The sequence below is a fragment of the Tiliqua scincoides genome, chromosome 2 (assembly GCF_035046505.1).
Source record: "Tiliqua scincoides isolate rTilSci1 chromosome 2, rTilSci1.hap2, whole genome shotgun sequence".
Taxonomy (NCBI): domain Eukaryota; kingdom Metazoa; phylum Chordata; class Lepidosauria; order Squamata; family Scincidae; genus Tiliqua; species Tiliqua scincoides.
The window spans coordinates 117,864,310-117,880,669 of record NC_089822.1 but is presented as its reverse complement, the minus strand read 5'-3'; the positions used below and the strand labels follow the sequence as shown (position 1 = coordinate 117,880,669).

General features: G+C 45.7%; 1 protein-coding gene across 2 annotated transcripts in view; it reads left to right on the top strand.

Moving 5' to 3' along the window:
- Positions 1-273: 273 nt before the first annotated feature.
- Positions 274-16,360, top strand: part of GRIPAP1 (GRIP1 associated protein 1) — a 70,720-nt gene continuing 54,633 nt past the window's right edge. For both annotated transcript variants that reach the window (XM_066614129.1, XM_066614128.1), the window contains exons 1-10: positions 274-733; positions 3,521-3,587; positions 4,871-4,932; positions 5,490-5,516; positions 6,667-6,774; positions 7,814-7,958; positions 8,972-9,195; positions 10,708-10,755; positions 10,894-10,925; positions 14,199-14,246. In XM_066614129.1, coding sequence (XP_066470226.1) covers positions 692-733; positions 3,521-3,587; positions 4,871-4,932; positions 5,490-5,516; positions 6,667-6,774; positions 7,814-7,958; positions 8,972-9,195; positions 10,708-10,755; positions 10,894-10,925; positions 14,199-14,246 — 803 coding nt within the window. In that variant the 5' untranslated portion in view covers positions 274-691. The remainder of the gene's footprint in view (positions 734-3,520; positions 3,588-4,870; positions 4,933-5,489; positions 5,517-6,666; positions 6,775-7,813; positions 7,959-8,971; positions 9,196-10,707; positions 10,756-10,893; positions 10,926-14,198; positions 14,247-16,360) is intronic.

Genomic DNA, 16,360 nt, shown 5'->3' with positions numbered 1-16,360 from the left:
TCTTCCATGGACCTCCCACAATTCCTCTCTCTGACTCTTCCTGCCCAAGATCAAGGAAAGCAACGCCAATCCCTGCTGACTTCCGCTTTGCAAACGTCATTTCCCCCTTTTTCCTATGGGGCAAGAGTGCTGCCGCTCTACCCCTTAGAGCCTCCCACAGACTTTGCATTGGAAAGGATAGTGGAAAAGCCGGCCAATGTTGGAAGCGGCAGTGAGAGCGTGCCGCTCTAGGCCTGATGCCTCCCTACACGGTGCTGTAGGATCTTGCGGAGTCTCCATGAGCACTTGCGCAATGCCCTTCCTAGAGCGGCTGTTCTGCAACTCTATGGCCCCTGCCATACCATAATACCGTACGGACGGGCGCGCGCGCTTCGACCTCCCACCTCCCTGTCTCGCTTCTCCGCCCCGCTTCCGGATCAACACTAGCGGCTGCTTCGCTTCCGGCCTCCGAGCGGCAGATTTCGGGATCCCCCCTTCTCTTTCAGCGCTCCTTTCAGGGAGGGGTGGGTGTGTAGGGAGAGGGAGAACGCGACGCCCGGCCTCCTTTCTCTCGCCCGCTTCCTCTCTATGATATTTTCTTAAAGCTGCACGGGCCTTGGACTTAGCGGGGGCGGATTTCCCCCCTCCGACGTTCGGGTTCCCTCCTCCCCCGAGTCGAACCAGGCAGGACCTAAAGGGGGGGGGAGGGAAGATGGCGCAGGCCTTGTCTGGAGAGGAGTTTGAGCGCATGCAGGTGAGTCCCTGAAGGAGGGGCTGGGCTGGGCAGCTGGGGGTGCCCTGGAGGATGGCTTGAGCAGCACTGGAGGAGGGGTCGTGGCTTCTCTCCATGGGTGGGTGCCTTGAGGCTGGGAGTGGGGAGGGTTGAGGGCTGTGGGGTGGAGGAGCAGCTGTCCCCTCACAGGGTTGAACCCCAGTTCACCAGTATGTGCAAACCAGGGACGTGCAGTGGGTGGGGAGGCAGGTGAGGCAGAGCCTCCCTGCTGGAGGCCTTCGAAAAGCACCGCCATCGTGCGAGGCGCACGAGCACCCACAACCCACGCGCTCTGCTTGTGCACCGGTGGCGCTTTTCGAAGGCCTCCGGCAGGGAGGCACTGCCTCACCTGCCTCTCCACCCACGTGTGAGCCCAGCAAAGAGTTGGGCACATTTGTTATGCGAACATTTGTTCCCTTACCTCAGGGCTGCATTGCGGCTGCCCTGGTGCTGGAAAGTTGGATAGGATTGCACACAGGCAGCACACAGCAAGATACCTGCCTCCTGTATTCTGAAGTAGCCTCAGTCTAAAACAGCACGTACCCACCATGGGTTGTAGCCTGTGATGGACTTTTCTTCTAGAAATCTGTCCAATCCTCTTTTAAAGGCATTTAGGCCAAATACCATCACCGCATCCTCTGACAAGGAGTTCCACAGGCTAGTTACACGCTGGGTAAAGAAATTTGTTTTATCTGTTCTGACTTTCCTGACACTCGGTTTTAGTGGGTGTCCCCTGATTCTTGCATTCTGTGAGAGAGAAAAGAGCATCTGACTATCCACTCTATCCATCCCCTGTATAATTGTGTATGTCTCAGTCCTGTTCCCCTCAGGCACCTTTTTTCTAGACTTGAGCCCCAAATGTTGTAGCTTTTCCTCTTAAGGGTGGTGCTGCAGCCCAGTAATCATCTTGGTTGTTCTCTTCTGCGCCTTTTATATTTCCAGGTATACATGAAGGCTTTTTTTCTGCTGCCAGGCAAGGTGTTCCTGTTGAATGCTCCCTATTACACAATGATTAAGGGTGACCTTCTCTTTGTATTTGGCCACCCTTCTGTTGCATGCATTCACACCTTCCTGGGCATCAAGGCCATTGAGAATCCAGCTTATCTCTGTAGGGAGAATTTTCCTTTGCTTGCTTCTCCTGCTGTGTCTCCCCACCCCCCTGTGCTACTCCAGGCAGCAATCTAGATATGAGAGGACTGATGCTGAATCTTCCTGAATTTGTTGTTAAGAGTTGTTTGCTGCTCTTCCTTTCTGCTTCCCCATTATAACATGAAAGTTTGTTTCCTATTTCAAGCCACTGCTTTTAAAAAGAAGAGAGTATAATTCTACCTTTCCTCTCTCCCCTCTTTCATCCAACAAATGGAACACAGGTTATCTCCAAAATAGTAAAAACATCCATCAGTCCTTATTCAATCAGTCACACATGAGGTTATGTTAGGGTATTGCATATCTGAGCATGCAAGCATTTGATCTTTTACAAAACAACATACAAAATGGAAGTTTGTTAAATACTGACTTCATTCTTGTTGGAAGCCAAGCCAGTCTGATGTAAGGAAAATAAGCTGGGAACAAAAGAGGTGAGGGAGGGATTTGTCATGTGATGAACACAAGGGCTGTTTTTCCTGCTGTTCAAACTAAGTTGCCCTTGTGATTAATTTCTGATAACTGGGCTTCTTTTGTAAACTGACATGTATAGTTTTTGCTTGTTGCTAAAATACAGCTACCTCTGGAGAGAAGAAAACTCATGTAGAGATCTCTTTTGCAGCTTGACGCATATGGATAAGTGGCATGCTGTGGGGACAGAGGGTGAGGTTGGCACCTGGAGGCTCCTGGGCCAAATATGACCTTTTCATACCACCTAATTATCAACTCAGAGATGAAAGAGGGGAAGGGATGGCCTGGCAATGTTAGCAGCGGGACTTGTCAGAAGTGCATTCTGGACCTTCACTTTCCCATCCCTCACCTGCTTCTCAAATTGACCAGAAAAACTAGTTGCTGACCAAAGCTTTAGATGCTTGTGGGGAAAATGTTAGAGAGGCACTTTGGTGACACTGAATGGTCATTTGAGGCCTTCCAGTTTCCTCTGGTTCACAAGACAGTATGATAGATGATGAATGTTTACACATATAATACTTTTCTAAACAAACAAAAAAACCCTCCACTACATGGTTTATATAGTGCAGAAAAAAATAAACTTCCTGTTCCATAGAAGATCCTAGTCTGAAAAAAAACCCCAGCAAATAGCAACCAGAAAAGGGGCAACGGTGAAATGAAAAGGGATAGGTGCTCTCCCCCTGCTAAATATGAGACACACTGCTTTAAAAGATGCTTCTTTGCCTAGTTAGGAGGGGTTGTCCTCTCTTAACCTTCAGAGTAGGAAACTGGTGTGAATTGTTGGATGACTTCTTGTGAGTAGGGTTCTAGTTCCATCACACCTGTGGCTTTGAACTAGTCTGTTTTTTTTAAGACCACAATACGTGGCTGGGAGGAAGCTTCATTGAATACAGGGGGACTTAATTTCAAGTAAATAGACATAGGATTGCACTGTCAATCTGGATAGCTTTAAAGTTGTTGACAGATGAAATAAGAATTGTCTACAATACGAAAAGGGCTACACAAGTAATGTCCAAAGAGACCAACTTTCCAGACTCAAGTTATTTTCTAGCAGTCTTGAACGACCCTGAGTTCTTACCTCTTAAACTTCCCAGTGTGCTGACTCAATTGGCTGAGACAGCCTTTTCATCCTCTGATTTATTTTTTTTCTTCTAGGCACAACTGCTGGAACTTCGGACACAGAACTACCAGCTCTCTGATGAACTCCGCAAGAACACAGCTGGTAAGAAGGGGTTTCTTCTGTGTTCCCTCCCCTGAGCCTGTCCGTCTCTCCTTCAGTGGGAAGGAAGAGAGCGTGCCTGGTCTTGACTGTTTGTATTTTGCACGAAGACAAAAATTAAGCATTGTAACAGGTCTTGCTCCAGTTTAAAAAAATGTATACTGTATATGCATGTCGTATTTGCAGATGTGTTCCTTGTGAATGTTCTGTTCTGAACTCAATAAATGGAGTTTTTGAATTATCTGAAATTTAAAAAGTGGTAGCAAGAGAATAAGAATGGTGCTTGTTGTATGTGTAAGAGGTACTTGTATGCTCTCATGTTATGGGGGAGCTATTGACAACAGAATTCAGTTTCCTAGGAGTTTCATTTAAAATAGAATCAACTTACTAGCCTTCATTACTGTAAAGGTACTCTTGAAAGCGTAGGGGCAATGCTCATTGAAATCTTAGAAACCAGATGGGTGGCAAGATGACTCCTAATTGTCAGGGTCTGTGGCTTCAGCAGCATTCCCACTAAGAAGTCTGCTCTGCTATATGGACCCCTTCACTGGATGCATAGCAACTCCTCGTAGTTTCCAGATACTCACCAATGATATCAAATGTCACCACTGGAGTTCCAGGAACTCTGAGCTCCAAGATGCATAGAGCTTGGCTTTGGAGGACTTTGAGCTGCATGGCCACACAGGGGACATCAGTCCCCTGATTGAACCCTTCCCCATAACTTCCAGAAGGAGAACAAATTTTGAAGTTTCTGGGATGCCAATTCCTTCTTTCCAGTTTTCAGGTGGGAGGGAAGAGGGTGTGGGTAGTCCATCTCCTTTTTGTCCTCCAGCCACATGCTCAGCTGCAAGGTGAGATTATTCCTGAATTATTCTCCACTCTATTCCTCCCCTCTTTCTGTCTGTTGTTTGTTCCTTCCTTCCTTAATATACGTGTGCCCACCATGATAATTTGGAAGGCTTGCTGTCTCTCACATCTTGTGAGATTTCTTCTGATAGTTCTGCTTGGGTGTGTGGCTGCTACAGTCCCATTACTAATGATCAGGGAAACCAAAGCACATCATGGCAAAACACAAGCTCTGCTTCTTGGCAGAAACCAAGTGTGGTGGTTGTTGCATGAGGGCTAGGAACTTGCTTTAAAGAAGAAAATAACTAAGATTCTCAGGAGTTCTGTATTAGATACCCAGTTTCCTCTAGAGTTCCATGCATGTAAAATCACCAAAAAACTGAATGGCTTTGTTTCTAAAATATTTTCTCAGCTCTGATTCCCCTTTCTCTTGATTTTAGAATTAAATGGTCTTCGGCAACGGGTGGCCATTCTGGATAAGGAATCTACTAAGGCTCAGAAGGTATAGGACTCTCTTTAGTGAGATAACGTGCATGTGGACAGGATGGACAGTGTATCTTCACTTTGCAATTTTTGCCAGGTGGGGGATTAACAGAACCTAACCTGATGGGCACTAGCAGGAATATTCTGCCCTGGAAAAAACGGACCTCCTTCTTATGAGACTTGAGAGCTGAGGCAGTGCCAGATCTACCTTGGTCATCAAGGTTGACTCTTTTAAATCCAGATTCAACACCTTTCCAAGGAAGATCTCCAGGAAATGCATGTGCAACCCTTTTCCATGTTACTTTCCTGTTCCTGCCTCTTAACAGACACAGGCAGCACCAGGTGAAAATATGAATGAAAGACTTTGCCAGTCTGGAGAGATCAAATGGTAATACTACCAATAGCTCTTACAGATCTACTTCAGAAGCTTCGTTAGTCAGAATAGTTAAATATATAGATATATATAGATATAGATATAGATATATATCCCTTGATGTAAACATCCCTTGATGTGACAGTGATGGTGGCCCTCCTCCTCCCACTGGTGTATTATTAATTGGTCTCTCTCTTTTCCAGGCTCTGAGTAAGAGCAAAAAAGCTCAGGTAAGATTTCTTGCATAGTTGTTGTGGCCTGTCTGTGAATGCTCAACTACTTCAGTCTGTATCGTCTTCCCCATTACCATCCTCATTTTTTTTTCTTCTGCTTGCTTACATGGCTCTCACTCTTCTGTCCTCCTCCTAAATGATGCCCCATCCTCCCCCAACTTGGGGAATAGCAACCTCCTAAGCTGGGATGTGCTGGGGCAGCCCAGGTCTTCTGAACCCAACTCCCTGATCCAGCCAATCCCTGCAGGAGGACCATTAAAAATGATCAAGAGAACTAGACTAATTGTATTCTCAGAGTGTAACTCCTGGAGTATGTAGCTAGCATGATTTGAAGGCTCATGAAGCAGCAACTTTGATGAAACTGAACAAGTCTAGGTTGTCTGTAGGTGGCCCATATTCCGCTCTGCTGTATTCACTCACTGCTGTATTCACTCATGTATTCACTCATGTATTCCCTGTATTCACTCATTCAATATTCACTCACTGCTTGGCAGTGTTTCTGGAAGCATTGCAGTGTCTTGCATTACCACTGAACATCCAGGAGCTCCAAGCTGTGTGGATCTTGTCTGCACTAGTCTTTGAGCTGCACAGTTGTGTAGCTTAGAGGAAACAGAGCATGTGATTGCCTGGGAACCCCATAGATGCCACCTTGAGTTCCGTGATAGAAGAAAGGTGAGAGATAAATGTCATTAAATAGGTGCACAATTATTTGTGTGTAATTGAGTACTATGGCCTTCAGTATGAGCCAAGAAAAAGACCTGGGGACTAACAGTCATCCACAAAGAATAGAAAAGAGTCTTTCCATGCCTCTTCTGTTAAACATAGCCTGCTTCTAAATTTATCTGCTCTGCTACCTAGTGCATTAGTTCTTCTTCCTAGTTCACAGTTGCTTGCATTCGTCTTGTAAGTCAGTAAGTAAATAAGTAAATGTCATGTACTTGCCGGGCAGGGAAGCCCTGTATCTTAGTGGGAGAGTTGGCAGGAAAGGTGCAGGGGGAGATATTTCATAGCGTTGTTGAAAAACAGGCAGAGGGAATTTTACTCAGCATGTGGATTAGGTTTTGCCCCCTGGGTAAGGAGGTGAGCCGAGTGGGGATTCTGTCTGCCTTTGAATTCTCATGCAGTAACTTTGACTTCTCTCCCACAGGAGGTAGAGGCCTTGCTTAGTGAAAATGAAATGCTTCAGGGAAAACTGCACAGCCAGGAGGACGACTTCAGGCTGCAAAATAGTACCCTTATGCAGGAGCTCTCCAAGGTACTAAGTTGTGAAACATGCTGATGCAGGGGCTCCAGGGGCCTGCTAGAAGTCACTGTGGCACAGAGTGGCTTTAATAGAGAACAGTCACTAATTAGCCATCTAGAATTTTGAGGTGGTCTCCAAAGAATTAGCAGGGGAGCAAAAGAACTGCACTGCTGACAGAACACAGTAGGCTCATTGTATATGTGATTTAGGCCCAAATCCTAACCAACTTCCCAGCACTGACGCAGCTGTGCCAGTGGGGCATGTGCTGCATCCCGCGCTTGGGTGGCACTCATGGAGGCCTCCTCAAAGTAAAGGAATGTTTGTTTCCTTACCTTGGAGCTGCATTGCCATTATGTCGGTGCTGGAAAGTGGGTTGGGATGGCGCCCTTAGTATCATTCATCATTGGACACCCTCAGCTCAGCCAAAGAGGGATTTCCCCATCTGAGATCTAATTTCTTCCCACATTCTTTTCTCTGGAATATCATTGCTTACCAGAATGAGAGTCTGTAGACTAGCATGGAAGTGCCAGAAGGCCAGCCAAGCGAGTTCATTTTGTGCTTTATTGAAGTATGTGAAGGAATCTCTCTCCTCAATTCCTTCTCCCAATGCCCGATCAGTTTGGTATCACTGCAGGATTTTTTCATTGCCCTTGGAATGTGTCTCCCTTGCTTGAGTTACCTGAGTGGCTATATTGAATTATCTTCTGAATTTTGCAGGTGTCTCTGTGGCTGTCTCCTTGTTAGCAATTGCTTGTTGTAATCTGAATGATGTAGGGTTATACATGCAGCATTAAAGTGTAGCTCATTACAGTTTTGTGCAGTTGTTGGGGTTGTTGCATGATGAGGCAAGAAAGCACTCCCTACGCATGTTCCTATATCTGTTTTGAGAGGTGTGCAGGATTTTTGGAAGGGATGCTTTCTCCTGGAACGGAGCTTTTGATGCAGCTCTGCTTGCATTTCTGCCCAGAGGGATTTTCCTTTTGCAGAAAACTTCTTTTGGGTTTAGAGGTTGCAGATGTAGAAAATTAACCCTCCCATCTATCTTACACAGCTGTGCTCCCAGATAGAACAATTAGAGAAAGAGAACAAGAGCCTCCGGGAAAGGGGGTCAGTAGTGCCTGATGGTGCCGCCCCAGTGGATGAAGAGCTGCTCAGGCTGCAAGCAGAGAATGCTGCACTGCAGAAGAACATGGCAGGTACTGTGCTGAGTTGAACTGGACTTGGGTGACTCTCATTGAAGACAGGAAAGTCCTAGGCACAGAGTAAGTTGGGATGGGGGGGAGGATCATAATGCTGAGCACCATAGGGAATATGTACTGTAAACCTATATATGAGCTGAACAAGACTGGAAATTTCCTTGTATTGCACCATATGAACACGGTTGCAGTCCTACTCATTTTGCACTGTGCCACTGTTGCATTACGCCTGTCAGGGCAAGCCAAAATATACTTGGATTTTAGGGGAAAGCTAAGGGCAAGCCAACCAGGTGGGATCAGAAGAGCACATTAGACTAAAGGTTCACCCAAGGAACGTTTCCAGCAGTTGCTGACTGGGCTGCTCCATCCTCCTCTCAGTTCCTTTCACATGGGCTGCTAGGAGGGTAGAACCAGGGAAGCTCACTGACTTCATGAGCTGTGTTCTCTTTAACGTGTGGAGCCAAGTGGTCATACACCTCCCAGGCAACCTCCATGAGGCTTGTGGCTCAGCAACCTGGATGTTCAGCTATGACATTATTGCCAAATATCCAGAAGCAGCTTTGTGAAGGAGCCTGTGAAGGAGAAATTCATGACACAAATTCATTTGGGTGACCATTACTACCCAAAGTAGGCAGTGTATTTTAAAAAAAGCCGTCTTTTAATTCATTTTTTGGCAGGGATCAGTAGGTATTTGTGAGTTTTTGAATTCATATCTCACTTCAACTGCCTACTTGTCTGGATGACCTTGAGCCTATTCCTCTTTCTCAGTTTGGTTTCCACTCAGTTTGAAAAAGAGAAACAGGAGATCCAGGTTTTCAGGATAGTTGTGGGTGCAAGCACAGGAGAGATGGCAAACTGCTTGACACAGTTTTAAATTATTTTGTAGTTTAACAGGATGAGAAAGCATTGTCAAAGTTGAGAATTGGGCTGTGTGTGTGGGAGGGGGAGTCCTTTTGGGAGGTTGGAAGAGGACAGCCACAGTGCACTTGGAGTGGCAAACTCCTGTCCCTCAGCTTTACAGGAGCGCTATGAAAAAGAGGTGGCCCGGCAAGCAGAAAACCGAGGGGGCGGGACAGGTGACGCATCCACAGAACTTTCTCCTGCCGGGCAAGCAGAGCTGGAGCCACAGGTGCCTGAGAGCAGTGCCTCTCAGCAGCTGCTGTCAGAAGTGGAGCTGAAGTGGCAGACAGAGCGGGAAGAGAAGAGACTCCTGAAGGAGCAGCTTCAGAGCCTTGAGGTGAGAGGTCACCTTGGATATTGTTCTTCTAGCCAAGCCTAGCAGGCTCAGTAGATGCCCAGTTGTAGGAAGGGTCTGTTCCTCTGTATTCCTTTTGAAATTCAAATGTTCAGCAAATAAAATGCAAATTCTGTTCTGATAACATTGAGGTGAGGGGAGAAACTTGGTAGGAGTCCGGAGCGTAGAATTCTGGGCTTAGAGAACCCTTCTAAAGCTTCACATTGAGAAGGAGTTTGAGTAGCCCGTGGGTGTCCTTCAAGGAGTAGAAGCTAAGGGAGCTTAGCTAAGCTGGGAGCTTAGCTGGGAACTTAGACACCCAGCTAAGCTCCAGAGAAGTCTCTCTGGCCTGGCTGCCTCTAGCCCTTGAATGCTTCCTCCCAGCCAATGCCCACTTTCTGCTTCCTCCCCAGCTCCCTCATGGCTGCTGATATCTTGTGGGACTTGATCATGTCCCTGTTACCTGGCAACAGGGTCCAGAATTCCTCTGAAGTGGGCAGTGTTAAACCTCTGTCATTGTGTAAAGACAGTGTGCTCCTGTTGATGCACACACTGTAAAGACAGTGTGTCAGCTGCTGATGGCTCTGTGTCCACACTCTTACAGATAGATGGTGTGACCCAGTGTTCATGAGCACCGATCTGGGAAGTCCCAAGTTCAGACCTTGGCACAGCCATGAACTTACCTGGTAGCTTGAGGCAAGCCTCGCTCTCACCTTCAGGCCTCCCCTCGCCCCTACCCCCAATCAATAATATGGGGATAATAATACCGGCCCACCTTACAGAGTTGTGGGAAGTGGTGTGGTGAATGTAGAAGGAGTGGTTGGAGAGGGAAAGAACCGCTGTCTCCTATATAAACCTTGAGATCATACTTGGAGTCTTGATGGGAGTGCCTGCTTATTCACAAAGGGCTGGTTGGCCGGCACTAGAGATGGGGCTTTCTTGGTAGCAGATCCTTCTCTGTGGAATGCCCTCTCTTAGCAGGTCTGTTTGGCCCCCTAATTCAAAGGACAAGTAAAAAACATTTGGATCTTTGTGATTCTGCATGAAATATTTTTATTGCTCCTGTTCTTAAATTGTATTGACTTTGCTGTGTGTCATGGATTTTATTGCATCTATTTGTGTTCGTTTTATTGCAAAGCACTGATGATTTTTAACGTAAAATAACTTAAATACGTTGCAGGGACCTCTGCTCATTGGAAGATGGGGTTCCATCATAATATGTCTCCAATTTCAGCACTTTATTTCTCCCCACCATAGGGGTGAATGGTAGCCATTTATTGACATGAGGAGAAGTAAAGGGACATAATGGGGTGGGGGCTAAACCTGCTCTTGTGTTAAACCCTGTTTCTTGTGGGGGGGGGAACAGCCTACTTCTCCCTATCTTAACACTCTACTACCCGAGTTCTTAGCTTGCAGAGTTGTTGGAAGCATTATTGGAGCAAAGTATTATTTTGATACTTTGATACTTGAAAGTATCATTTGAATACCACCCTTCCTCTTGTTTTTTTCCTGTAGACGTCCAAGACGACAGAGACTTCCCGGCTGCAGCAAGAAATCAGCAAGGTAAGGGTAGATTTGGGGGATTCCTGTGTGTCTCCAGGGTTTTGTGGGGCAGATTTAGGGCAGGGTGGATGGTGTGGGCAACGCTGGGGATATTAGCTCTTGCCAGTGGGGCCTCACAGTCTGTTCTCTTCCATGCAGCTTGCTGAGAAGCTAAAGAAGAAACAGGAGAGGTAAGTCTCACTCTTTCTCCCCAGAAACTTCACTAGAGTAGGGAATAGATTTATTTTGTACCAGTGGGCCAGGCTTTCCCCCCTTATTCAGCTGCAAAACAGGACTTCTGCTGCTGGACATTGGGAGGGTATAGAAGCAGACCTGTGCCTGCTTGGTGTATCTATGGAGCTGCATGTAGGCAGGCAGTTTGGCAAACTGCAACCACTTTGTTTTAGTTTTTAGAAAAAGCAAATTACTAATCTTTGGTCTTTGGCGAAGTTTTTTTTTTAATTTTAAACATTCATCATTCCTTGTTGAACAAATATTTGTTCAACTTGCTATAAAGCTGTCTCAGAACAATTATTTCATAACTGTAAAACAATAAAGTACCCACCATAAAACAATATCAAAGTGTTTCTGAGCAGCAATAAAAGCATCACGTACCAAATGCCAGTCTCTTTTCAACTGTCAGTGGAAGGTATATAAAGAGTGGCACAGGTGGACTCCATCAACAACCCTTGAGAATCCTCCCCTGAAGTTTTTTTGAGATCTTTGATCTTGGGAGCAGAATAAATTTTGCAGAACAAGGCAATCTATGGCTTTGTGATTAATTTGCATAATACATTTTGATAACTGGTTTGGGGATTTAGTGATGTTATGTACAACAAACATTTACACAGAATTCTGAGTATAGATCCTGGTAATGGATTCTTAAATGTCTTCTAAACTGCTACTAGATGAGACATACTTTTCTTCTGAATTCACAGTGTTGATTCAAGATTGATAGCATCTGCCCCTTATTTTTACTAGACTATTTCAAAAATGAGCCCACACAAATAACATTTCTGATCTTAATTTGCAAATTCCGCTATTTCAGAAATGTGCAAATTAAGACAGCATAAATTGAGAGTTACCAGTAATAGAGTTTTCAACAGATAGAAGACAAAAGCTGCTTGCAGAGGGATGTCTCAACAGCTTTTAGCTGCTAAACATGCACAGGAGTTTCTAAAGAGTTGTTTCCAAAATATTAAAAAAATAGCCTCCCACCCCCAGAAAAGGGGACCAATCAGGTCATTCATCACTATAAGTTGTTTTGCCCTATTTCTGTATTGGAGAGATTGAATTCTGCCAATGTAAAGGCAGAGCAAGATGCTGTTTGGAAAGAGATAATGCCAGAGCTAGCAGTTCAAAAGCATGTAATTGCAAGTAGATAAATAGGTACCACTTCGCTGGGAATGTAATAGTGTTCCATGCAGTTCGGCGTTTAGTCATGCTGGCCACGTGACCACGGAAGATGTCTTCGGACAATGCTGGCTCCCTTGACTTGGAGACGGAGATGAGCACCACCCCCTAGAGTCAGACACAACTGTGCAGAAGAAACCTTTACCTAATGCCAGAGCAGTAAATCATGCAGAGGAGCAGTAGCAACCTCCTTTTTGTGTGGCTACTTAGTTTAAAGGAGCCTTCAATTATTTAATCATACTAAAGTATCTGGGCTATATTGAAACTAGTAGCTATAGTACTTTGCAGGCCAGAGATATTGGCCACGATCCAAAAGAATAATGAAACTAATTCTGTGAATCCAAAGAGACTTAAGAGGAGTTTAAAAACCAGTTTATGAAATGGCGAGCTGTGTCAGGTGAGCCAAAGAAGTCAAACACAAACCACAGGTACATTAACCTAAGCAGCTCTTGGGATTCCGTCCTTTAAGTTAATTTGCTTGGCCTCTGCTTCTGTTCCTATTGTGAGAGAAGGTAAAAATGAGGTGTGTGTGGAAATATGTGCAGGCAGCACTCAGTTTATGCAGGACTGCATTCCTGGAAAACGGTGCTTATATCAAAAATGTGCAAATGAAAACTGACTTTAGAAAACAGTGGGATGGGTTAGGGCAGCCATTTTCAACCACTGTGCCGCGGCACACTGGTGTGCTGCGAATGGTCTGCAGGTGTGCCGCGAGAGTTTGGGGGAAGGGTCATTTGTTAATAGGGCCAGTGGGGATGTGAGCTTCCCACCAACAGCATGGTGTGCCTTGTTAATTGTCAAAAAACAGATGGTGTGCTGACAATTTTAGTACCTTGTCAGTGTGCCATGAACCGGAAAAGGTTGAAAATCACTGGGTTAGGGGTACAGTCAGTGAGCGCTCATGTTGACAACTGGTATTATGGAGAGAGAAGGAATGGTCCTCTAAGGCAGTTCAACCTCCCCGGTGGTGTCACAATGATGTATATACAATGCAAAATTACTCTGGCTAGAATGACAAGAAGTCTCTCAACAGCAACATTTGACTAGTAGCTAATCAGCCCATTTGCCTTCTAGTGTACAACAGTGGGAAGCTTATCTCATACTTCTTTCAAAAAGCAATTGCATGCTGTTGATGGCTGCAAGCACTGCACTCATTGGCTGCCTCATTAAGTTGGCAGCCAGTGTCTCCTCCAATCCTGCCCTGTTGCTTCAATCTGTTCACGTAGCTTTCACATGGCCAGTCACATATTGGAAGGAGGCCTTTCATGAGAGGGACTGCTTCTGCACCTATTTAAAACAAACAAAAAACAAGCAAAAAACCAACCATACCACAAACAAAAACCCTGCTCCTGCTAGCTCATTCAATAGTACTCTCAAGGTAAAAGGAGGTTATAGCAGACTGAGGGCCCTATTCAACTTTCCAGCTCCGGTGCAGCCGCAATGAAGCCCCGGGGTAAGGGAACTAATGTTCCCATACCTTGAGGAGGCCTCTGTGATTGCCTCCCCACCACAGGATGCAGTGCATGTCCCACTGGCACAGCCGCACTGGCACTGGAAAATTGGATCGGATTTGGCCCTAAGATGTATGTAACTTCAGGGGTACTCCCCTTCCCCATGCTTTCCGTTATTTACAGAGGAGCAGCAGGCTTTGCATCAAATGCCTTTGCATTAAAAAGGACTTGAGGAGAGCAATGATTCCATGTGCAACAAGAAACACACTTTGCTGTCTATACAGGGGCTGGCCACACAATAGAAGTTAACAAGTCAGCCTTGGCAAGTCAGTGCAGCAAAGTCTTGCACTGAAAAACATGCTGTTTCAAAAATGAACTGTAAAATTGTACTTCTGATATCAGTTTGTAAATCCTAGTATTTCAAAAGCGTGCTAATTAAAACTGCGTACATTGAGAGCTACCAGTACTTCTCTTATGTTACAAACATAATGGATGTTCCTTTACCCACTTGCGAGTGCATATTACTATCCTTTTTATGAATGTAGCTTTGGTCTTGGTCCTGCTACTTGACATTCCTCCTTTTTCACATCCTCTCCTTAGTTTTCTGCGGCTTCAGACAGAAAAGGAAGCTCTCTACAATGACAGCAGGTATGGAATTGACTGCCTAGGATTGCAACCCATGTGTTGACCTGTGTCTGTGCTTGATCTGGAGTTCAGACAGTCTTGTGGGTGACGTTCCTGGGGTGTTCTGTTGATGATTTTTGGAGTTTGGTTGAAATTGGAGCTCCCAGGAGTGACATAACAGTAAGATGCTGAGGAATTGGGAAAGTGTCTGCCACTGGTGCAGTCTCGACAGCAGTAGGTCATAGCAGCCTGGTGGCATTACATAAAGGCTTGGCTGGCTCTTTCCAAGGGGGATCAGCTGAGCAGGTCAGTCAGTGGCTTTACACAATGTGTATCTTATGCCTTGTTGGGCTGGAGTGGAGGGGGTTGGGCACACACACCCAGAAGTCTCACTTTGCACTGTGCTTGGTGCCTTCTTCCCAGCTTCTTGGATGAGAACTGAAGGCCATCCACCCTTAGCTTTGGTATTCTCCTGATTCAGCCTCCAGTATTCAGAAAGTGGGTAGAACATTGTGAAATATAACCACTTGCAACCAGTTCTGGATTGGACTAAGCCAGATCACAAACACTGGAGGCTTGGAGCCAAAATGCGAGATCCAAGCAGTTGCCTCACATGTGATGCTTTCCCACATTATTTTTGAGTCCCTGCCAGATTCTTTAGGGCAGTGTCATGAATGTGTACAGTTTAGGCCTAGGTTAGCATGTGAAGCCTGAACCAAACTAAGTCAGTAACGGAGAAGTGGTTAGCAGTTCCTAGCTGCAGGAATGTGAGTAAACAAACCGCAAGAATTACAACCCATTGGAATGTTTAACACCCCAGTAGACTGAGGGGCGCCTGATCAAGTGGAATGGAATGCAGCTATGGATCTCCAGTGGGAGGGGTAAGAACTAGGAGGACTAGCAACCAGACCCACTCCGAGAAGGTTCTGTCCTCAAAAGTTTCTGATTGGACAGTCTAAACAAGTATGACGTCACCTCAGTACTATTAGCATAAGAGGGATACTAATGAGTGCCCCAAGGGGTGTGTCCGTTCCTTCTTGGACAGAGGTTTTGGGTGCACATCCTGCACGATGGGAGCCCCATTGTCCACCATGGGCATCTGGCCTCATAGGTAGCCTGAAGCTAAGAGATCTACAAGAGTAACTGACCCAGGTGAGAGTTAGGTATTAATTGAGATAGCCAGCTAGCTTTATTATTTTATTGCTGATATGTTTCCTAGATGTTTATGCCTCTAGCATTTGCTGCCTTATGTAACCATATGTACTTAATAAACTAAAATCTCTTTTACCAAGTTGTTTCATTGTCTGTTGGGGACAAAGTTTCAGAATCCTGCCTAGCTGTTCAACAAGCTACCAAGTACTCATTGAGGTCTAGTAACTTGAGGACTGAAGCTTTAATTGGAGAAAGCGCTCAGTGCCTGCAAGGGTCAGAATTAGGCCTAGAGGGTCTCGGTGTCCCTGGACTGAGGCACTGGCACATACAGGGTGGTGGCAGTACTACTGGATGGGGGGGGCCTTGAGGGCTTTAGGGTTCGAGAACCAAGAACTCTGAGCACCCCAAACCCCCCCTAAGTTTACAACAGGCAGGTTCTGGTCTTTCCATGTAGTTACTTAGCAAAGCTAGTTTACTTTTCTAGGAGGGGATGCCCCAAAATTGTCAGCTTTGTTCACCTCCCACTTTTACTAGCCCTTAATGATAACCCCGGTCCCCCTGCCTTGCCATCATGATAAAGCTGCCACTGCTCTCAATTCCGATTGGTGCTTCGTTTTCCCCTCTGTGTAAACATGAGCTAGAGAAGACAGGGAAAGAGCAGGTAATAGAATCATGTGCAATTTGTCTTTTGCTTTTCTAATTCCACTTGTGTATGTTGGGATAGAAATATTGTTAGTTGTATCCTGTGGCATGGTGACCCATCCCTTATCACCCTCCCGCCCATGTCAATTGTTCTCTTTTGTTTTTTGATTGTTTTTCGACTAACCTTAGCAAAATAGAATGAAATCCAAATTCAAAAATATCAATTAAATTGGGAGTCAAGACACAGGTGGTCCTGGGGAGGGTCGGGGGGCCAAAAGCTCTGAGGCACCATGCCTGTAGTAGTAGCGCAGCTGCAGCCAACCACCTGCCTCTCAGAGCCCTTT